Genomic DNA, 22,817 nt, shown 5'->3' with positions numbered 1-22,817 from the left:
TCTCTCTCTCTCTCTCTCTCTCTCTCTCTCTCTCCCACCCATTAAAGTTTTCAGAAAAAATCATTTTTCTAGACATACAAAATTCCTATTCTTGAATTTTCCAAGAGGAAATTTTAGAAAAGTAGATTTATTTTTCAAGTTCTTACACTATTTTTCTCTATTTTGGAATGGAATTTCTCATTTTCCCCTTGCTCTTAGCCGGTATTTTTGAAATTGAAATCAGCACAATATTAAGCTAGGAGACATTTTTCCCAAACAGAAACTATTAACCTATCAAATGTGTTCTAATAATCACTCAATTTATTCCAAAAAAAAATGTTGCCTTCTTGAGGCCATCGTGAAGTCTTCACCTTATTCATCTACAAGACAAACATCATCTCTTAAGGTACCAGGCCCCGGCTAATCAAAAGCAAGAGTATTCCCATCCGCCCCTATTTTTAAGCCTAAAATCTCTTCGTCCTTCGTCGCATTGATCTTAGAGAAATACACAGTGGAATCTTCCACATGCAAATCATGGGCATGTTGTTGTGCAACACAACTCCGTCGTAGCCGTTACAACTCTGTGCATGGCAAGTGGCCATGTCTCTAAGGCTGGGTGTAGCCCTGTGTACTGCGCCTACTTGAGAGGTAGCCGACAGGTGGCGACCGCCATAAGTCCATGGAGAGAGAGAGTCCAACTCATTAGCCAACGTCTCATTAATTTATCATGGCCAGCTCATATTCCCAATTTCCCACCCGTTCATCTTTCCTTGGAGTTTAGCCTTCATCTCTCTCCCCTAGGCTCAAGCTCGGGTATCCTTGGAAGTTGGAGTTTAGCGTTCATCTCTCTCTCCCTCTCTCTACCTCAACACCCCCCCCCCCCCCCCCCCCCCCCCAAAAAAAAAACACACACACACACACAAGCTCAAGCTAGATATGTCTACATCGAGACTGCAAGACCCATCACTCTTTCTTTAATTAAAGAATCTTAAAAAGGATCTTGCACAAATCCCAAAGAGTGTTTTATTTATTGAGAGTATCACCCATTTCCACCCGCCAAAGAATCTTGTGTGTGCAGAAGTCTTCGTAATGAGGATCTTCTATTTCTTTTATCCAATAGAAAAACTGTGCAATTTTTTAAAAACAATCTTCCCTTTTTCATTAGCAAAAAGAGAAGGCATCATTAGGGCCTTACCCTTTTGGGGTAGGCCAAAAAGGACCCATATCAGGCTCTTAAATGAAGGAACCCATTTTCAAACTACAATATATACCTAGATGAATCTAGGGCGAGTCCAAATTCACCTATGAAGGAAAGTGCAGCTATAGACTCATGGTAGTCACCCATAAGACACTACAACATCAACTTCATCATGCATAGTATTGACTAAATATTGCAGCATCCCAACTAACGTCGTCAGTGCCCAACAGTGAGTGTAGAACTAGGTACTAACATATGCTCCCGACACAACACACACCACACGCACACAAACATGGGCAAACATCAACAGCATACTAAGTTCAAGGGCAGACTCAGCCACGATGAAGCCTAGCACTAGAAAAAAACTAAGAAAGCATCAATACAAACTCCCCTGCCATGACTTCACATGCAAAAGTCAAATGTGTGCCTAGCTCCCCTTCTCACTATGGCTTGTTTTAGAAAGCCCAAAATACCAAGATGACAGAAACTTCTATTCTAAAAGGAAAAATTGGAGAGATGCAACATCTGAATAGCATGTACATACAATTCACTGATGCACACAATAAATAGTGCAAGTCATGGAGGACAGGATCTCGGCATCCTCTGTTTATAAAATGATGCTCCAACTTTCTCTTCCCATCTTGGGAGCTTGCAATATCTCACAAGCAGACAACATCACACAAAGCCTTTTATTGACTGACATTGTCACACAATCTTTCTTCTCTGTGTTTCATCGACGTTGATGAACACTCTCCATGAACTACAATGGTACTTGTATCTTATCAATGAGATACAGCCTCATATATCTTCTATACGAGAAAGATTCCTTCAAGCTGCCGATATCCACCTGTCTTGAAAGAGTTGCCATAATAGCCCTCAGCTGCCGAATGTCACTCTTGACTCACACCCATGCTCATCTCCTACCGTGTTGTAGTTCACATCTGATCACTCACAGCCTTAATAAACTCATTTAAGAAAGAGAAATTTGCCCCATGCTAATCGCAATGCCATCTTCAAAAGGCTGCGCATAGCCGCATTGCACAATGATAGCAGAGATTTCTCCATCTGCCAAGTAAAACTTCAAACAAAACCTCATAAGCGAGGCCTGTCTTCTACATGAACCGCACAAAGAAAATAGCAAATAGTCACATTTGCTTGCATGAAACATTGTCACCATGAACTCAAACTGCTCGCTCCTTCAGAATCTTTATTTTTCTTTGGAGTTCATGCTCATAATCGTTTGACGGGAGCTCATGTCTGCATACGGGACAATTATTCCTCTGTTTCAACCAAGATAAGATGCAGTCCCAATGATAAACATGCATGCAAGGTAACTGACTAGCGACACTTGAAGGTTCCAACTTCTCTTTACATATGATGCATATCTTATCCGTATCTTCTGAAGATAAACCTATAACAGTTGTGGGCAAGGAATGCAACGTCGTTGCCGAAGCCGCCGGCAACTTTTGTTCGCTGCCCTCTTCTACATCCATGCTCTCCAAAATCCTCTGAAACTTGCCAATTGTATCAATGTAGGCAGTCATGCTCGCCGGCAAGTTCGGTGATGCCATCATTCCAGGGAAGCCATAGCCTACTTGCAAGACATTTTGCCGCAAGTACTCCTGAAGGCGTTCTCTCCACCTTGGAGCTTTGATGCAGCGAGCCTTCTTTTCATCTTTAAGCAAACCAGACATATCTTGCACAATCAAGAGATGATAGACGAAGGGGTCTATGCACCATCTCTGCATTGCCTCTTGGCACTCTTGCTCTTGAGTTTCCCACAAAAAGAGGAACAAAAATGCAGCATCTGTTTCACCCCATGGCACGGATAGGTTATCCATCTCATCCTCACAACTGGTGCTGGCCATGTCCGAGCGCAAGTCCAGACCTGAACAGATGGCATTTGGAGAGGTTTCCAAAGGGCGCATATGTGCAACTAGAGGACTCACACTGTCCACACTTGCATTCCTTGCATTACAAGATTGCACAAACGCGCCATTTCGTCTGTCGCAGTTTGTGTTGTTTGTGCATGCTAAGCTATTATTCACAGGGTCCAAAGATGTAAGTGTAGGGTCTCGAGAGCTCGAATTTGCAAGGGAAGGGACAAACATTACTTCTGGCTTTTCAAGAGACTCCACGCCTCTCAAATGCCTTGATGCAGACTTCTCAGCCTTGCCAGAACATCGGCATACATCCGCAACACATGCACCGGCAGGCCTCTGGCTCTTCGTAAATAGATTTTCCTGCAACCTGTTTCCAGAGCTCGAGAAGGACTCAGAGTGGATAATGTGTGCGTGTTTGGCTTTCACATTTTCGCCATTTAGGCAGTCCTCTTCTTTCCCTTGTGGGGTGCTGCCGTCACCAGGGATAGTGGTGGTATTTTCCACTCTGGAAAGCACATCTTCCTCACTCAAATGAGTACTTGGAAACTCCAAACAGCTCGAACTTGCAGCTTGATCCATGTCTGTAAGCACAGAATTGGCTATGGAGCTATCACAGGAGGGGGCAAAGGATGCAGGGTCTTCAAGAAAATCGGTGATCCTGCAAACAAGGCGAAGGGTGACCCGAGCAACGAGAAGGCGGCGATGGTGTTGAGAGAGAGAGTCGAGGAATGAGATGATAGAGAGGCAGCGAGAGGGAGAACCCACGAGGAGCCATAGCCGTTCGAGCTGCAGGGAAGACTCTGATGCAAGTACCTCCGACAATATGCAAAGCTCGCTTGCTGAGGCAGTTCCTAACGATGACAAGATAAGCCCCACCAAGTCCTCGGATTCCGCCATAGCTCGGCCTCGAGTCTTCCACTGAAGATCGTCTAGCCTCAGGACTAAGAAACACGGGACGGGGTCTTAAATGAAGCCCCCGTCATGGGATCGGCGGCGAGCAACGACGCACACAAAAGCAGAGGCACGGAGTGCCATCCGATTTTAAACGGCTTGTCCATGTTCACTTTTTGTGTCCCATGTTTACTTTTTAGCATTTTTGCTTACTTTATATGTTTATGTTTTTCTTTCTTAAACAACCAAATGTCTGTGTGCATGTGGTTAGGACGTGTACTTCTCTCCACGCCCATCTGGTTTCAAATTCCTGACCAGGTTTTAATCTCGCTCATGTTGACTTTTTGTTCGCTGTCCGTCGTCCTCGAGATCCCCTCCACTTACCCTCAATCGTTGATCCCATCGCTTGGGGTCATTTAAGACCCTGTGCCACTTAGTCATATGGATCGTCTAGAGTCCACACTATCTCTCACGGGCATGCTCAAATGGGATCGACGGCTGAGGTGATCTGAGCTGTCGGATGCGCATTTGGTAAATTAGGGACATTTGGTAAATTCTGGAAGAAAAGTAAATTCGGACAGGCTTGTAAATTCGGGTCGATCCGCACCTCATGTGTCGAACCCCCGGCTTCCCCACCACGAGCCATGTGCTACACCTCATGCGTACGTTGAAATATAAGTGATTTGAATATATCATATTGTAAATGTGGGCCGATTAGTAAATTCGGAGCAACCTCAGATATGACGGTCCATAATTGACGCACGTCGCTTTTTCCTCCTCCACCATTGATCCCATTTGACCATGCCCGTGTGATATAGTGATGAGGATTGAAGATCATACTTCAGGGCATATCTCTATGGAAACTGAATGGAATCTTCATGAGATTTTCTCTCCCCAAGGAGCTTCTAGAAGCGCTTATCTTCTGCTACTACCGCGTTAAAAAAAATCATTAGTTGGAAGATGCCTCGACATCTCCAAAGTCCAAACTAATGTCTTTCCTATGATGACGACTCAACAATGATGCACTCAAACGTAGAGCATCCATGGACTCAGGCAAGCCTCAATGAGTGCAATCCTAAGAGCAAAGTAGACTCTTGCATGCACCACTCTCGCAAGCAGGAGGCAAAGAGCATCTGCAAAAGCACTCTCGGACTGAGAGAGAGAGAGAGAGAGAGAGAGAGAGAGAGAAAGAGACCATACGAGATCTTGCAAGCAAAACGAAGAGACAACACGTGTGCACGCTCGGCCCCGCCCTTTGCTTCCCCCTCGTTCTCTCCCTCCACACCCTCATCGAAACTCTACCCTGGTGTTGGAGAGATGATCCAAGATACGACATGGCAACCACATGTGTGATAGTCCAAAACTTCACAATCCCTTCTACTAACCGCGATAATTTCCCCCTTCCCTTTTACTTAAAAACTTAATCATCCCATTTTTTGATTTTCTACAATTGGGTACCCCCTAACCCCATACACACGAATATCCCCCCCTCACCCCCCACCCCACGTCACCTCGCGAGTCTAGAGAGAGAGAGTTGCGCAGGAGGTCTACGCCCCCCCCCCCCCCCCCTCTCTCTTTTCGCTAGCCGCCTTGTCTATAAGTTGTCACAGACTCTGCTGCTTTTCCCACCTTTCACTCACTCTCCCCGTTTTCCTTCACCTTGAGAAAGATAGTCGCACCATCATCTACCGGGCTTTAACGACAACACCCTGTACTGAGGAGCTCAGGCAGAGAGAGAGAGAGAGAGAGAGAGAGAGAGAGACTACGAATACCACCCCCCGGGGCTTTCCTCATGCGACTCCTGATCCCATCCCCTCTCTCTGCGCATCTTGAAGAGGCACACGTTTCTTTTGTGTCGCGCGAGCATGAGGGCAGACAGGTAGCCATGCCCTGCATGAGAGAGAGAGAGAGAGAGAGAGAGGAGAGAGAGGTCCTGGCAAGTTGGCGGAGAGAGACATACGCGCTAGATAGGAAGCTCCATGATTGGAAACCTCTGTGCGCCTGCCTCCCCCGCCACCTCCATTGCCGCATCCATTCGTGCTTCCTACTTACTCAACCCTCTGCACAGGCCGCTTTACTGAGAGAGAGAGAGAGCTCTCATCTTCCTGTGGCTGCTCACATACAATAGCCTACTTGTCAAAGGTCTCCCAGAGCTTCCAATAGGTACAGCCGCCCGAACAGGGTTTTATAGAGAGAGAGAGAGAGAGAGAGAGAGAGAGAGAGAGACCAGCCGTCAACTGGTGCGCACTCTCATTGTGGATTCTTCCGCCCAAATGGCACCCAGAGTCCAGGCGAGAGAGAGAGAGAGAGAGCTTGTTCAGCAACCACTAAAAAGTCGAATCTGGCCAAGATGCTACCTTTCAGTGATTTTTTCAAAATGGGCCACACATACAAGTGCTCATTATTATTCAAAAGGCTTATCATTATTTAAGGGCGCGTCCACCACAGGCTGGAGTGCACCTCCGCCAGCTAACCTCTACTTCGACTCCAGCTCTGGATGTTGCCTACACATTGGATGGCATTCGCACGCCCTCCACTGGAGGCATGTGACCGCTTGCAGCCAATGCTTATGAAGCAAACGTAAAAAAAAAAGACGGATTAATGCTCCTGGCTATGCGCGTTTATCAACTCCAGGGCCAACACGCTTCATTCAACGTGCCAATTAACGAGACCATAGAATTCCAACTCTACCGTTTTTGGTAGAGTGGAGGGAAGGCAGCCTTCGTTCAACGCAGCCCAGTGACTTCACTTTGTGTGAATGCCTCTCAGCACCGCATGATTGGAGTCAGGGCGCGGGTAGCACCTCGATGTGCAAATCCGCTCTAAAAGGGATAGGAGAGAGGATCGAACTAAAACCATTTCACAACGTACTCTTTTGGTCTATACCCTTGATTCAGCATAAATTAAAAAACAATTTCAGAGATTCACTCACTTCTCTTGCAGTACTCCCAACACCTTCAACTCTTGCTCTTGCATTGTGCAATATTTCGTGCCTTGAAGAGAAGACGGCTAGTTGTTTGCATTGGGGGGGGCGGGCTGAATGCCATGCAACTCTTAGTTTCATGTAGGAATTAAAAAAAAAAATTCTATAAATCGTGGTCAGTTCTCCGATTCCCACCGGTAAAACATTAACAAGGTGAAAGATCACAGAGGCCTACAACATGATGAATGAATGGGGAGTGGCAATGTCAAAGGTGGTCCGAAGGCAGCATAATGTATGTCGCGGAGTGATCGGACCAGTGTATGAAGTTGGATCCTGATTTGTATTCGTTGAGCTCGCCCAAATATGGCCTAAAGAGGATCTGTAGATAGTTGTAACATCTTTTATCAATTGTCTGATGTTATATTTGTTTAGGAAAGAGGAAAGTTGGTTGTAGGAAGTATTAGGAACTTTAATGTCAATGTTGAAGTCACCCAAGATAATGATTGGAATTTCCATAGTGTGTTGTTCAAGCAATGTTATTAATGCATCTATTAAATTTGTTAGTCATGTTGAAGGTGAATTATAAAGGGAAACTATTTTGATGATTTTGTTGTTTGTGAACTTGATCTTTGTATAACAACATCTCAATTCCTAGACGAGAAATATTCCCATGGTCAAAGTGGATTAGTGTTTCTTGGTGGAGAATTGAAACACCTAGTTTTGCATTAAATTGGTGTTGTAGAAAGCCTGGTATTGGATGTGGTATTGTTTTTGTCAGTCTTGTCTCTTGCAAACAAAGGACATGTGATGTCATTCGGATGGAATTTCTTGCACTCTTTATTATGTGTTTATTGAAGGACACAATGTTAAGAGATTGAATTATGATATGTGTGTTTGAGTAAGGTTGTAATGACTTTTGGGTGGAGATCCATTTAGCTCGTACTTTTAGGCAATCTAGTTCTTCTAGTACAGCTTGGTCGACCTTGATATGGGAAGGTTGTATTCTTTTGAGCAGGTAAGGATTAGTTGGGTTTTGAACTCGTGACAATGTTGTGTATGTGAGACCATGTGTTCTTGTGTATTCAGGATTGAAGGCTAGTGTTTGCAATGTAAGACTCTAGGACCGATGAATTGTTCGAGCACTAGTTGGTTTGTTGCAATGGGAATTGGTATCTAGAGATGATGTTCAAGTGGTTTTTCCTGACTTAGAATTCACAAACGACATGTTCTATTGAGATCTATTCTTTGTTAATGGTTAATGAATACAATGCTTGATTTTCATAGCGTTTTTTCTTTCCAATGATAGGGTTGGAGAAATGAACCCAGATTATTGTTTTTTTGCTTGTTTTTGTACTCCCCTTCTGCTCCATTAAACAATCCATCAAGAATATCCAAGTTGCCTGCGCATAGCTCGACAACAATGCCTACTTTTAGGCTCAGTGTGGAATGCAATCCTCCAGTGAATTTGGGATCAGCAGGAATGTTAATTGTTTTGTTGCATGAGTTATTTCTTTTGTCAATAGCGATGAAAGTTTGGGGTGTTCCCTCCATTTGATTGAAAAAAGCAAGATTATGAGTGTTCTTTTCTTTGTTGGAGGAAAACAGATGAGAAACTTGATGGCTGGTTGGAATAGGTCTATAGTAGTTGTTGTTAAGATATTTCAAATCCTCAAAAGTATGTCGTGCAACTCAAAGTCTATTAAGAATATATAAGAACGTTGGATCGTTTTATCGCATTGTTAGTGTAAGTTCGTAGCATTGTGGATGAGTGTACCAATATGATGGGAAAATTGCTTCTAAAAGCGTATGTTTTTGTGCGAAGATCCAGGTATCCCTAACAGGGCTTGCCTGACATAGATCACCACAAAGAATGACATCCAACCCACCGAATGGTTTATCGTGAACACATTTAATTGCTCGCAAATGAGAGTCAGCCATGGAGAAGACGCTTGAACCTATCAAGGACACCTCATCGAAAATTAAAATTCTCAAGTCTTTATAAAGGAGAGAAAGCGCATCCAACTTCTCGGCACTCAATCTTGTTTGTGTAGAAGTAATTAGAGGCTAGTGAAGTGCTGAGTGGATTGTGGTGCCACCAATACTAAAATTTGTCTTTCCTGTGTATGCCATTAGCAATGTTGTTGGAGATTCTGGATTTGGTGTGCTTCTATGGTTGTAACATCGTTGTAATCCTTCTACTAGCAATAGTAATGTGAATGTTTTTCCTGTTCCTGCACCTCCTGTGAAAAAGAGGTGTATTTGTTTGTTGATGTGAATTCGTTTTTTCAACATTATGTCGTCAAATATGTGTTGTTGTTGGTCATTTAATTTGTCAATGCCTGCATGGAAGTCGTCATTTTTCATGGAGGTGTACTTGAAATATTGCAAGTGGAAAGGGTTTTTAGAGCGCATATTAATGTGTGGGTCATTAAGAATACATTGTTCTCTATAGTGGTCTTCTGGGTTTTTAAGAATGTTATATTTCACGAATCTTATGATATTAACTTTGGGCAATTATTTGTATGTTGTTCCCTCTTGTTTAATTGTTGATGCATATTCAACCAAATATAGCTGATGGAGACTTTGTGGCCTTTCATCATATTTATCAATAATGTTTTGGAAGAATATGTTTGTGTCAGATGAGTGTAGTTTCTATAGAGATGTTTTTCTTTTGAGAACTAATGCATGTTGATCAGGAGGGTTAGTACTTATGTATACAAAGTCACGAGTTGTAGTATGGAGTGGTAATGATAGCGCTATGTAAGATGCTTGTTGTGTACTAATTTGTTGTGTGTTGAGAATAGTGTTGCCGACCTTACGTAGCCGCTTAATTGTTGTTGCGTTGTTGGCCACAGAAATATCAAATTGAGATTTTATTGCTTCTATCAATATATTGTCGTCTATTGTCATGTATGATATGCAATAACTTGATGCACCATGTGCATTCACGACAAACTAAATACCAGTGTTTGTGTCCCATAGTGTTGCAATTGTGGGATTGAAATCGTTTGTATAAGCATCCTTCATATTTCGTTTCAAGAAGATTGTTGTTGTGGATAGTAAGTTTGTTATTGCCAAAGTATATTCTTCGAACGTCAAATGCAAGCTTTGTTGCCATTCCTCAAAGGAAACGCTAGTTTCAGTGGGAGGTGTATCAAGGCTATTCTTAATGCATTTAAAAGTTTTCTTGCTTCTCATTTGGTTTTCACAGTCATTGGTAGTGGATAAGAGAATGATTGTGAATGGCATGGGAACCTTGGGAAAGCAAAGCAACAACATTTGACTTTCTTGAGGCAAGTTTTTCTATGACGATGTGTTTGTATTTCACAAAGATCTGATGGAAGCTTGGAGCTGTCTGTACTTATGTACCTGTCCACAAATGCTACAATAGTATCGTTTGTGTCATGTTCAAATACAGGAGCTTCTTCAACCCATAAAAGACCATGATCATGCTGACTGCCATGGCTTTGGAACTCTATCACGAAGAAATAATCGAGAATTTTCCCGCATAATTTGCTATTGTTGAGTAGTATATTTTTTCATGGTTGTGAAGCGGTTAAGCTGTTGTTATTGGATCTGCTTGCACCAAACGTCTACGGAAGGAGCTATCGCTTTCATTGCTATCTTGTTTAAGCGGGACTTTTTGTTCCAAGACATCAACAAGTTTTTTTCCAACGCTTTTCAGTTGAACAGAATGTCACAAAGAAAGTTGGTGGCCCTAGTTGTCGAATCGTGCCAAAAACCTTTTTTAAAATTTTTCTTTGTAATCCGGCAAGGTACAAAGCGCTTCAAAGTCATAGCCTAGTTGTGACGAGACTACTTTTTCTATGTTTGTGTCCTGACAAACAAGTCCAGCAGACAAGGTTGCTCCCTCAAGTTTTGCTTTGCGTAGCCGTATCCAAATGGAGGATAGTATTTTTTGTGTCATGATTTTCACTTATTTGAAAAATAAGTTTTCGATGTTGAGGGAAAAACGTCTATCTTTGTGCATGAGCTCCCATTTGGCTATTGTTTGGTAATTTTTAGATACGTGCTGGTGGTATTTTCTAGGCTCTCCAAAGAAGATTGTAGGAAAACTAAGCTCCTCACAGAACTCATCAGCGAATAAACCAAGTGGATTTTTCCCCTCTCATGGTGCGACATGCAAAATTTTATCGTTGCAATCAACAACTTGCTCAGCAATAGTGATGTTGTGCAGGAGCACATTAGTGTCAATAGTTTCCTTGTCCTTCATCTCATATGTGCTTGTGTCTAGGGGAAGTGATGAGTATGAGATTTCTTGAAAGTGTGCAAGCCATTTATCATTTATGGTTATGTTTTCCTTTTTATACAAAGAGGTATCAAGAAGAGCGTGTGTGGCCTTTAGTGTTAGCAATGGTCTAACAAGGCCAGATAAGCAGCAATGTGTGTACTCGAGCTTGCGTTTGAGGCCTATCAAGACTGAAGCCTCATATTGGATAAATCAAGGAAGAACTTGCTGTGTTTTTTTTATATTTGTAAGAACATTGATGACACTCCCTCGCAAACCATATTGGCCATCATAAGTTAGTTCTCGAATCTTTGCAAACGGTATGAGAATGGAGACCATGTGTGCTTCGACATTGTAGGGTTGGCAGTAGAGGGTCGTTAAAGCCCAATGCATGCAAGCTCTTAAACAGCAGCTTAAATCTGTTTGATTTGCGTTTGCATGCACGACAATAGAATAGAGAGTAGCATCTTTTTCGTTTTCCACATCCAGCATGTAAGCAGAGTGGAGGAGTGAATTGCGTGACTTGCGAGCGGAAAAACAACCGGCCATATTTTTTGCATGGATATATAGGTGTGTCATTAAGCCTCTTGAGGAATTTGTTTACAATCTTTGTTTTTTATTGTGGATGAATGGAATGATGTTGCTTCAATGAGGCAGTCTCTGTCAGCTTTATATGCCTTAGTCACTTTAGTTTTGTTGTAATTGCAGAGTGTGTATGGATACAAAGTGGTTCCTTTTCAATAAATAGATTTGCGATTTGAGTAGCTGGTATGCGTGTTCTCTTTCCACAAGTGGTTTAATGCATCACACTCTCTAACTGTCCAATGGACAAGCTTACGACATGATTGTGAAGTCATGAAAGCATAATAGATTAAGCCCATAGTAGATCCATCTATAATTAGAAGTCCTTTTTTGAACTGTTCAATTGATTTTCCAACTACTTGTTGTTTGTTGTGTCCACTTGTAGCATTGTGAAGGATTACGGTAAGTGTTTTTTTGAATTTGTGAGCGAAAATATTGATGACTTCCATTGTGAGACTCATCGATGTTTTACAAGTTTCGTATAGAGCATGCAATTGTGTACCTCTTTCACTTAATGACTCCAGTTGTGATCCAAAGAAGAATGAAGCTGAAGAGTGTGTGATAAAATTTGTTAAGTGGTTCTCAAACAAGCATTGTTGCATCATAAGCCTAAATGATTCAAAGCTTAAGTTTGTTTGCAATACACTATGGAGTGCTAGAAACAATCGTTGATTAAAAGGATGTATCTGCGTAAATATCATGTCAATGTCTATCTCTTTTGGAATACTGAAACCAATAGGATTTTCCATTATAGAGAACTTGTGTGTTGCTTTACAACCAATGGAGAGAGAGAGAGAGAGAGAGAGAGAGAGAGAGAGAGAGAGAGAGAGAGAGAGAGAACTTGTGTGTTGCTTTACAAACAATGGACACACACACACACACACACACACACACAGAGAGAGAGAGAGAGAGAATGTTTTGTGTATCTGTGTGTGCCTATTTGTATTTGATTGTAGATCGATATATATATATAGAGAGAGAGAGAAGAGAAATAGAGAAATGTTTTGAGTTTTCAATGCGAGGAAGAAGCAAACAATACTTAGAAGCATAACCACAATACTTAGGAGCACAACCAAAAGTGTGCAAAAGCACGTTACAAAGAAGTAGAGGACGGAACCTGTAAGGGCGGTGGTAATGCGTGTGCTAGTCTCCACCCAACCGTGTTATCTTATAGCCTCCACCTAGCGTACACACTGTCCGGCCGTGCCGGTGGCCTTGCCCATAGGACCCATGTCCTTACATTACCCAACCCCCCCCCCCCCTTCCCCCCTTGGAGAATTGTTTTCGTCCTCGAAAACGAACGTAGGAAAATGTTTCTTAAGTGTGGAGACATTCTCCCATATAGAACCTTCTTCAAGTCTATCTAGCCATTTTACCAACACCTGTCGTCTGACATGATGTCTAGTGCGAAGCTCATGAGAATCCAAAATCTTTTTGGGCTCATGAGAAATGCTTGGCAGTTCGATAAGGTCAACTAACACACTTGTGTCAATGACATTATCATTTTGTCCTAGCTGTTTTCGTAAACGGCTAACATGAAAAACAGGATGAACTCGTGAGTGCTCTGGAAGAGCTAACTTATAGGCCACTTGACCTATACATTTGAGAATGGTAAACGATCCACAATAGCGTGGTGAAAGTTTAGCAACTTTTCCCGTCTTCAGAATTTTTGAATGCTCCGAAACTTTGAGGAAAACCTTGTCTCCTTCTTCGAAAGTAGCAAGACGACAATTCTCATCTGCGTACTTCTTATATCGATCTTGAGCTTGCTTAACATTTTGTTGAGCAACTCGAAGCATGTCAAATGATCTTGGAGAAAATCATTCGCTTGATGTATCTTCTCCTTAGCGAACCCCACCGTAACGGGTGATCTAGGTTGAAATCCATACAAAAGCATAAATGGACTAAAACTTGTAGTCACATGCTTTGAACTATTATAAGCAAATTCCAATATAGGTAAGTAGTCTTCCCAATTGGTTTGCTTCTTGCTAACATACGCTCGTAGCATATCCTCTAGCACTTGATTAACTCTTTTTGTTTGACCATCCGTTTCTGGATGATCAGCCGTACTTAGATTAAGTTTAGTTTCCAACTTTTGGAACACAGCTCTCCATAAGTGATTATCGAACTTTCGATCTCTGTCACTAATGATACTAGCTAGAAGACCGTAGAGTTTATATATATGCTCTACAAATAGCCGTGCTAATTCCGGTGTCTTAACCATAGTCTTAGTGGAAATGAATCGACCCATCTTTGTGAGACGGTCTACAATTACCCAATGGCATCATGGCCACGATTTGTAGTAGGTAGTCCTACTACAAAATCCATAGAGATACTCTCCCACTTACCTTGTGGAATCTCTAAAGGATGTAAAAGGCCACCTACCTTGAGGCGCTCTGCCTTATTAACTTGGCACTGTTGGCAGCTTAGTACGTACTCTTGAACATCATGATGTAAGCCCGACCAATAAAATTGCCGTCGAACTAAGGCATACGTCTTACGAATACCTGGATGACTAGCACTTGGACTATCGTGACACTCAAATAAGATTTGGCACCTAGTGTCTGATTCCTTTGGCGCACATACTCTACCTTTGTGGAGTAAGTAACCATCATCAATGGAAATATTCTTCCATTGCTTAAGCTCTTTCTGAGTAGGGGTGGAGCTCTGTGTGTTGGAGTTTCTATCTACGCGTGCAGAGACATGTTGATCTGGCTGTTCAGAGACATGTGAGTGTGAGGGATCCCTTTTTAAAACTGCACTCCATACTTTAGCATATGATTGATCTTGTGCACACTTGCCACGTAATGACTCCAAAAATCCACTCTTTAGTTCCGTAAATGCAAGTGAATTAATCTGAGGCATCTGACTTAGTGCATCCGCTACTACATTATATCACCCCTTGCAACATCGTAGCTTACGATCATAATCTTGAAGGATTTCAGCTCATCTAGCTTTATGGCCCTTCAAGTCAGTTTGAGGAGTAAACCATTTGATACTCTCATGGTCAAAAACTACTTCAAACTCGGCACCATATAAATAATGTCACCACTTTCGTAAAGCGTGAATTATGGCATAGAGCTCTCTCATATTAACAAAATAATTTTGTTGAGCTCTATCTAACTTTTTACTTTCAAAGGCTATAGGTCTTCCCTCTTGGAGAAGTACCGCACCAATGGATTTATCACTAGCATCAGTCTCTACCACAAACGGCTTAAGTGGGTCGACGATTGCTAGGATGGGAGCAGTGGCTATAACTACCTTGAGCTGTTCGAAACTGCGTTTTTGGGCTTCTTCCCAAGAAAAGGTCTTACCTTTCGCTTTAAGTTGATCCGTCATAGGAACAATGATTTTGGCATAGTCACTGATATACTGTCGATAAAATCCAACAATGCTTAAAAATATTTGAAGCTCCTCAACTATGTTGGGATGTGGCCATCGAAGAATGGCAGCGACCTTATCCGTGTCCATCTTGATGCCAGAATAAGAGATCACATGACCAAGTAATGTATATCTGTTTTAAAGAAATCACACTTGCTTTGCTTAGCATACAGTGCATGAGCTCGTAGCTGTTCAAACACTAATCGTAAGTGTTCTATGTGTTCATCTATAGTCTTACTATAAACGAGTATGGCATCAACGAAAACCACAACAAATTTTCCAAGATAGGGACGTAAGACACTATCCATGAGTGTCATAAATGTAGCTGGAGCATTGGTTAGACCAAAAGGCATAACCAAAAATTCAAAAAGCCCGAACCGTGTTCTAAAGGCAGTTTTGGAGATATCTTGCAGTAGGATACACACCTGGTGGTATCCTAAACGAAGATCTATCTTTGTATAGTATCTTGCCTTGTGGAGTTGATCAAACATCTCATCCACTCGAGGTAGAGGATACTTGTTCTTGATGGTTATCGCATTTAATCCGCGATAATCTACGCACATGCGCATAGTACCATCTTTCTTTTTTACCAATAGAATTGGTGATTCCCAAGGCGAAGTGCTAGGTCTAATGAAACCACGAGCGAGGTAGTCAACCAATTGAATCTCAACCTCCTTGGCTTCTTTAGCACTCATACGATAAGGTGGTTTACTCACCGGTTTAGTGCCTGGCAAGACATCTATGCCATGCTACACATCATGTGTAGGGGGTAAACCTGGTGGTAAATCACTTGAGAACACATCACTATACTCCGTGAGTAAGTGAGTTAGCTTTTTCCGTGCAAAAGGAGAAAGTAAACTAGAGTTATGCTGGGATGGAGAATCTTGTAACTCCTGTAACGTTTGTTTTACAACAGTTGCACGTTGCTCTATAGAATTAAAATTGAGAGCACTTTGCTTGTTAGATTTGTTAACACTTTGTTTATCAGTAGAATTTATTGCACTTTGCATGCCATTAGAATTCATTGCACTTTGCATACCATTACTAGAATTCACCACACTTTGCTCTTGAGAATTCACAATACTTGGAGACAAGCAGTAACACAAAAAGACTTCATCTATTAAATCTACTTTCTGCAAAACAGAAAGCTTGGATGTACATATAACAAGTGCAGATGGTACATTTTTCTCACCAAGCAAAAGAACATGTTTACCATTGGCCATAAAATATAATGAGTTGTGTTCATCACTAGTGTGCAATGTGTTTCCTAAACCATGTGGCCACTCCCGTCCTAAAACTACATCAGCACATCTAAAACACAAATTGTTTTTCTTTGGACGCTCAAAATCAATAGTGCTGAGAGACCCACATGGAGGATCTTGTGATTGCTTAGGCTTCTTAGCCTCTTGTGGGCGTGGAGGGGTAGATTGTCTCTTATTCCTCTTGGAACGTGTGGGAGATCTACCTCGCCATTGGCTCTTAGCCACATTTTTCTTAGCAAAAGTATTCTTAGAGTAGAAAACATTTTCTTTCCTCTCTTGGTCATCATCATATCTTTGGGCATGACTGATGGCTTCTTCCAAAGTTTTTGGATGTGGGTCTTGACATGAAGACAATAGTCTTTGTCAAGACCCCTATTAAAACCCCATATGTTTTGGAATTCATCTAGACCTTCTAGTTTTAATATGATTTCCCAATACTTTGAAAGGTACTGTGTGAGAGAGAGGCCAGACATGCGGCATGCATCCCATGCTAACCAGTTCTTATCTTCTTCAGTGGAGTCCAAAAACTCTTTGGAGAAAGACGTTTGAAACGTAGCCCAAGACAGAGGACGAGCATCTATTGGAAATGTCATCCACCACTTATGGGCCTTGCCTTTAAGAGATAGAATTGTTTCCACAGTCGTCTTTATATCCAAGGTGTGTCTCAATCTATGAATATCACTCCATTTGTGTAAGAACGTATTGACCGCATCCTTGCTGTGATCACACTCTTTCCCGTGAAACTCAGGAATGGTGATATTCTTAAGTAATGCATTGCTACCTTCTGCATTTTCTGCAGCACTTCTCTCTTGGACTCCTTGAGTCATGCGAGCTTGGTTCCCTTGAATCGTGCCACTTGTGGCTCCTTGAGTCGTCTGTGAATTCATAAAATTTCACAAGTAACTCCGTAAGATTGGTAACATTTGCATTGAGTGCAGAGAGGTTGCTTTCAAGTACGCTTTGACGATGTTCCAAAGTCTTGAAAGAAGCCATATCTACAAGCCCATGATCTCCTAGATCATCATCATCATGCATATTAGTGCCGGAAGCACCAATGGTGCCCTGATTTTGATCTACGTGCTCAAAATCAAACGTGTGTGTAGGTGGGATATCCTCACTGGCCATGGTAAACACACACTAATGCAAAGAGAGAAAAAAAAAGACAACTTGTACCTTGAGAAATTGAAGTCTTTGTGTTTTGTATGCTCCGCAATTTGTGTTGCATGCGAACCTTGCAAAAATTTGAGCGCTTCACTTGGCGTTCGTTGTAAGAACACCTTTGATGATTCTTCACAAAAACCCGTCGTTTTTGTGAAGGCTTTTGTTCACTTTGAAGCTACCTCCTTGAGGAAAAATGTTTTTTGGAGGAAAACTTGCCTTCCTCCAAGAAGTGAAAAGAAAGGGTGAAGCTACTTCCTTGAGGTTTGAAGCTTTTCCTTTCCTTCTAGTTTTCCTTTCAACACAAGTATGGTATCTTTCCTTGTTATACACAACAAGGGTCAATAGCTTGATGGTAAAGTGTTGGCCTCTTATCCTCATGGGGTGGGTTCAACCGTCCTTCGTGAAAGGGTTAAGCGGGAATTTCTACGCGTGCAGCTAACGGAAGCCTTATGAGCCTCAATGCCGTCTAGTTGCTGGTCGAGTTTGCCTTGGTCGCCCGTTGTGGAGGGCGTAGATGGGGCAGCACGGTCGGCTGTCATTATCTGCGAAACGTGGGAGAGAAGCAGAACGTCGCACGCACATGCAACCCGCTTTTCGCCTCTTCCCAAAAATAGCTCGGATACCAGTGAAAGGGGGGTGGTAATGCATGTGCTAGTCTCCACCCAGTCATGCTATCTTATAGCCTCCCCCTAGCGTACACACTATTCGGCCTTGCCGGTGGCCTTGCCGGTGGCCTTGCCCATAGGACTCATGTCCTTACAGAAGCATTGGTTTCATTTGAGGTTATAGTTGGAACAAGTAGGCAAAGTAAAGGGAAACTAATAACAAAAGGCAAAACATTCACAACACTAAGATTCAGTTTTTATATGCCACCACGTGGTCACTCGCATTGATTTTGAAACGACCAAAGTGTGAGGTTGTTCCCAAGGAAATGGACTCAATGTAAATTTGGTTGAAGGTTCTATCCAATGCAAGGACTAAATCGACTGCTGCATCAATGACTTGCACATCAAGAAGCTTTTTGTCTTTTGTTGCAATACGTGCTTCCAACTTCGGTGTTGTGATTATTGTGGTGTTGTTATTGCAAGATCCACAATAAGGTGCTTGCCTAAGTCTATACACTTTTGTGGATTTACAATTCAAACAATGCTTGTCCAGTAGCACACTGTTGAAGTTGACGAATCGGAGGGTGCCAACAACATGGGCAAGGTAACTATGTAAGAAAATGAGAGAAGTCACTTCTAATAAATCACTGTATGCTATATGAGCACACTTCACGATTGTAGCCCAAATTTTTGGTTTGATCCTGAAAGACAGTAGCAAGCTCCTCTCTGAGGTGCGCACTACAAACAAGCACTAGAATTGTAACATCCAGTATCAACAAGGTATTGGCCTTGCCAAGGAATGCACCAATATTTCTTGCAACGCACATTACAGGGCCATCAACAACCTTTTCTTGAAGCAATTGTTGGCAATCATCTTTGCGAGAGTTCACAAAACTCAGCTACAAGAAAAGATTAAATATGGAAACCAAATCAAAAAGAGCATGAATATATCATGGAAGATTTCAAATGTATAATAAAAGACTAGAAAACAATAAGCAAGATAGGTCAATTCTTACAAATGCTGTATCTGACCATCTGCAACCAGAAGGTCACCAATAGACACACCAAATCTTGACTGCAAGGTGTGCTTTTGTAAAATAACGGAAGCAAGTGTGCTCAACTGAGAACGTCCACTCGAAGATTGTTGTGCAGCTATGTCATCAAGAAATGCACGTATCAATCAGGGGTGAATTTAAGAGACATTGGGAAAGGTTCTCATGCGCTTACAGTAGTAGTAGCATCGATGTACAATGAATACAGTGCTGACCCCCCATCTACCCTATTTTTGCGCCTGACAACTGGGACGTCGATGTGAACAAAGTCACCGAGGTGGAGCTTGTTGATTTAGAGCTCTATGTGTGGATCATTGACCACCACCGTAATAGTGTCGGTGCATTCTTCATCAACCAAGTCGAGCTTCAAGTAATGATTGTATTTCAGTTGGTCAAGGCCAACTTTATAGGTCCCATACAGATTCAATATTTGGCCCTCAATACAGAATCGTGGGCTTGTGTCAGAGATATCAGTAATCAAGACTTGTGGGAGAAGGCTTTGAGGAAATGGAACAATGCTAAGATCAATAGCCTTGCTATATAGTTGAGATGATTCACCCACTCCATACAGGCCAGAAGGTTGAACAGAAAGCTCAATTTCAATCGGACTCGAATCATTAGCATTGTTAAGGGGTATGTCCTCAATAGGGTTTGGGACAATTGTTGCTTGGAGTGGCAAGGGAGGCTCAATAGACAAAGGCTCAATATCAAGAGGTCTTGCCTTGTTTAGTGCATGGGATGGAACAACTGTTTCAACATATGCTTCCTTCTTGAGATTAATGGGCTCCACCACGGCTTGCTTACCTACATAATCCAAAACATAGCAACATAAGCAAACACCTCTATGAGTTGATGAAATCTCTCTCAAACAAACATGCTTTTGCAATAATGAATGCTAAACGTGCAGAGTTCACCGAGTCGTTCAAATGAAACAATGCGCGTGCAATAGGCTTGTGAGGCCTATGAAGCTCCTGCTTTGATCTTTTGTGAGGCGACGATGATGTGCATGCACTTGGGGGCGCGTCGATACGTTTACCACTCGAGATAGGAGCACCTTCTGTCAACCTTTGAAGCTCTGTAGATAAATTATGAGGACCTAATGCCTTCCATATATAATGAAAAATTTGATAATGATAGCTAGAAACACAAGTAGTCATTTGTCATACAAATTGTTCTAGATGACAACCTTGTCGTATAACTACTCCTTGCATATCAAAGCACCTAGAAGGCAAAGAGGTGCTTGCAATTATAGGAAGGTGGTAATCATATGAGAGTGGAAAATGTTCTTATGATACGGGTCTATGTATGTTTGTGTGTGTTAGAGAGAGAGAGAGAGAGAGAGAGAGAGAGAGAGATTCAATGATTATGTGGCAAGAATGACGACATATTAAGCACCGTAGATGACATGACACAACACAAGATAATAAATCTTATCTTCATATATTACGTATCTTGGTTATGATGCAAGGAAGTTCCACACAAAATATGATGTCTACAACTTCTTCATAGATGGCCTATCGAAAGGAGTGGATGCCGACCAAGTACGATTGCTTAAGAGTGGCCTACCAATTGGCTTGTTAAAAGCTAACAAACTTAAGAAACGCCTGTATGTATTCACAAACAAGGAGAAGAGGGCATCCACCTAGAATATTGGTCTTTGAACTACATAGTAGAAGCATTTAGGTGTGCAATCCTATGATCATGGAGAGAAGGCACAATGCGGGGATGCAAAATAAAGCCTAGGCGTGTCGCAAAACGTACATGCATATGAAATGGTCAAGCCATTTTGACTTTGTTTGGTTGATGTGAGTCGAAACTCGAGGTGCTTTTGCTTTTCTGCTGACGTCACGATGGGTCAAGATACAACACAAAAAGTGCAAACGAGAGAGAAATCAAATCGACAATACTAAAATGGATTTGAGCCTAGATAGACATTGTGGCACTAATGAGCTTCCAAACTTCTGCTTTGCTGGCTGTGGCGATAAAATGGTCATCACGTAGAAAGAGCTCTATCCAATCTCACAATCTATACGTGCTGCAAGACTTCTAGCACATATTTCTATTTTCTCCACTTGGAACGCTCCTCGAGATGTTTAAGAGATGAGCACAACAATTGAAATTGCTACTTTGAGCACTATGAAAGCTAGATATAAAAAAACCAACAACGACTCGCCACATCACAAGAAAAAATCCAAGACTACGCAAGGACTCAATAGCAAGACAAGACGACAACAAGACAATGCGCGAAGCAACCATCAGATTTCCAAAATAGTAAACGAAAATAAGCATGGTCAGACAATAATATTCAACAATTTTGCTGTGAGTAACACATTCATAATGCTGCTCAGCTATAGATTCCGTGATACAAATTCTTAAAGAGTTTGGCCAAGCAAAAATAGAAAGTAGAACAACACAAAAGTCTTCAATAGCTCTCACCGCCTTCAAAATCCATGCTATCAGCACCATCAGGATCTCCACTGCTTATGTACCATTCTCGGCCTTTAGGAGCAAAAGAAATCCCACTGTTTTGTTTGGAAGCCATTGGCAAGCAAAGTAATTTTACTACAATATATTTTCTCAGAGTCTTTGAGATACACAAACGCAAAACAATCGCTGCTTTTATACAATTTCATAACAACTCTTGTACTGTGGCGTTCAGCAAATGCTAAGTCTTTACTGTCTTGCTTGCCAGAAACCCAAAATGTCACGTTTCTCCATTGCAATGAGCTTGCATCACATGAAATGTATTGCAGCGCGGAAAAGATAGTCTTGCCATCACGCATTCAATGCCCTGCAATGCGCAACACGCAGATACGTTGCCTTAGCATACGGGGGGAGAGCATTGTACAACGCGCGTGCAAAAACACCGGCTATCTTCAACTGCAGACTAGCGCTGCATTTCGACACGCGTTCCAGATGGGGCATGCGTTGCAGACCTCCCCATCCCCTCAGCTCGAAAAGACCTTCTACACCCAAAAAACCTAAACTTTATGCCTCCTATCCACGTGGCACTGATCTTCACCGTAAAAAACAAACGGCTCCAGAAATGGACCCCTCCTCCCCCCCAAATTCATTTTCAAATTTAATAAATATTTAGAGGCAAGCAATGTTGCAAAGGGTACCTCCTTTTTGGCATGCACCAAAGGTGTGAGGTCCTTTTTTTTTTGGTGCAAAACTCACAATTGTGAGTGAATTATATTGAGCAACCGAAAAAATTACAAGGTTTTGTCATGCTCATGTTAAACCATGACAACATTCAGGAATCATTATTACAACAGCTATAAGGGCAACCACTCCTACCGATGGCCAAGGTTTGCCCCCGGTATTCCGTCTGTTACAACAAGGCAAAGGTAGTCCTAGACCAGTCCTCCGAGTGATACTTGTGCCCGAGTGCCCATATTAGCACTTTGCTTTCCTGTATACTTTCTGCGAAGCTTGCCACCTCAAATCCTCCTTCAAACACACGGCGGTTCCTTGTTTACCATACATTATGAAAGAAGAAGTATCTGACAATCTGAGTGCTGACGAGGAGTGCAGGACTACCTGAGTTTTTACCTCCAAAGCATAGGTCAGTCTTGAAAAAACTAATTTTCCATGTTCTCTGGACCCACTTGCATACTTTCCCTGCGAGGCCTTTTATAGCTGGGCAGT

General features: G+C 42.1%; 1 protein-coding gene and 1 pseudogene across 1 annotated transcript; both read right to left on the bottom strand.

The window, feature by feature from the left end:
• Positions 1-1,519: 1,519 nt before the first annotated feature.
• Positions 1,520-4,060, bottom strand: LOC147455433 (uncharacterized). Its single transcript, XM_086514209.1, has one exon. It carries the CDS (start codon positions 3,955-3,957, stop codon positions 2,359-2,361), a length of 1,599 nt encoding a protein of 532 aa, XP_086370335.1. The 5' UTR covers positions 3,958-4,060; the 3' UTR covers positions 1,520-2,358.
• A 15,398-nt stretch (positions 4,061-19,458) lies between these two features.
• LOC147455432 (uncharacterized) lies at positions 19,459-20,377 on the bottom strand (annotated as a pseudogene).
• Between the last annotated feature and the right edge of the window lie 2,440 nt (positions 20,378-22,817).

The sequence above is a fragment of the Adiantum capillus-veneris genome, chromosome 6 (assembly GCF_014529385.1).
Source record: "Adiantum capillus-veneris isolate H3 chromosome 6, ASM1452938v2, whole genome shotgun sequence".
NCBI classification, from domain to species: domain Eukaryota; kingdom Viridiplantae; phylum Streptophyta; class Polypodiopsida; order Polypodiales; family Pteridaceae; genus Adiantum; species Adiantum capillus-veneris.
The sequence above is the reverse complement of the archived record's forward strand: the minus strand, read 5'-3'. Positions and strand labels throughout refer to the sequence as shown.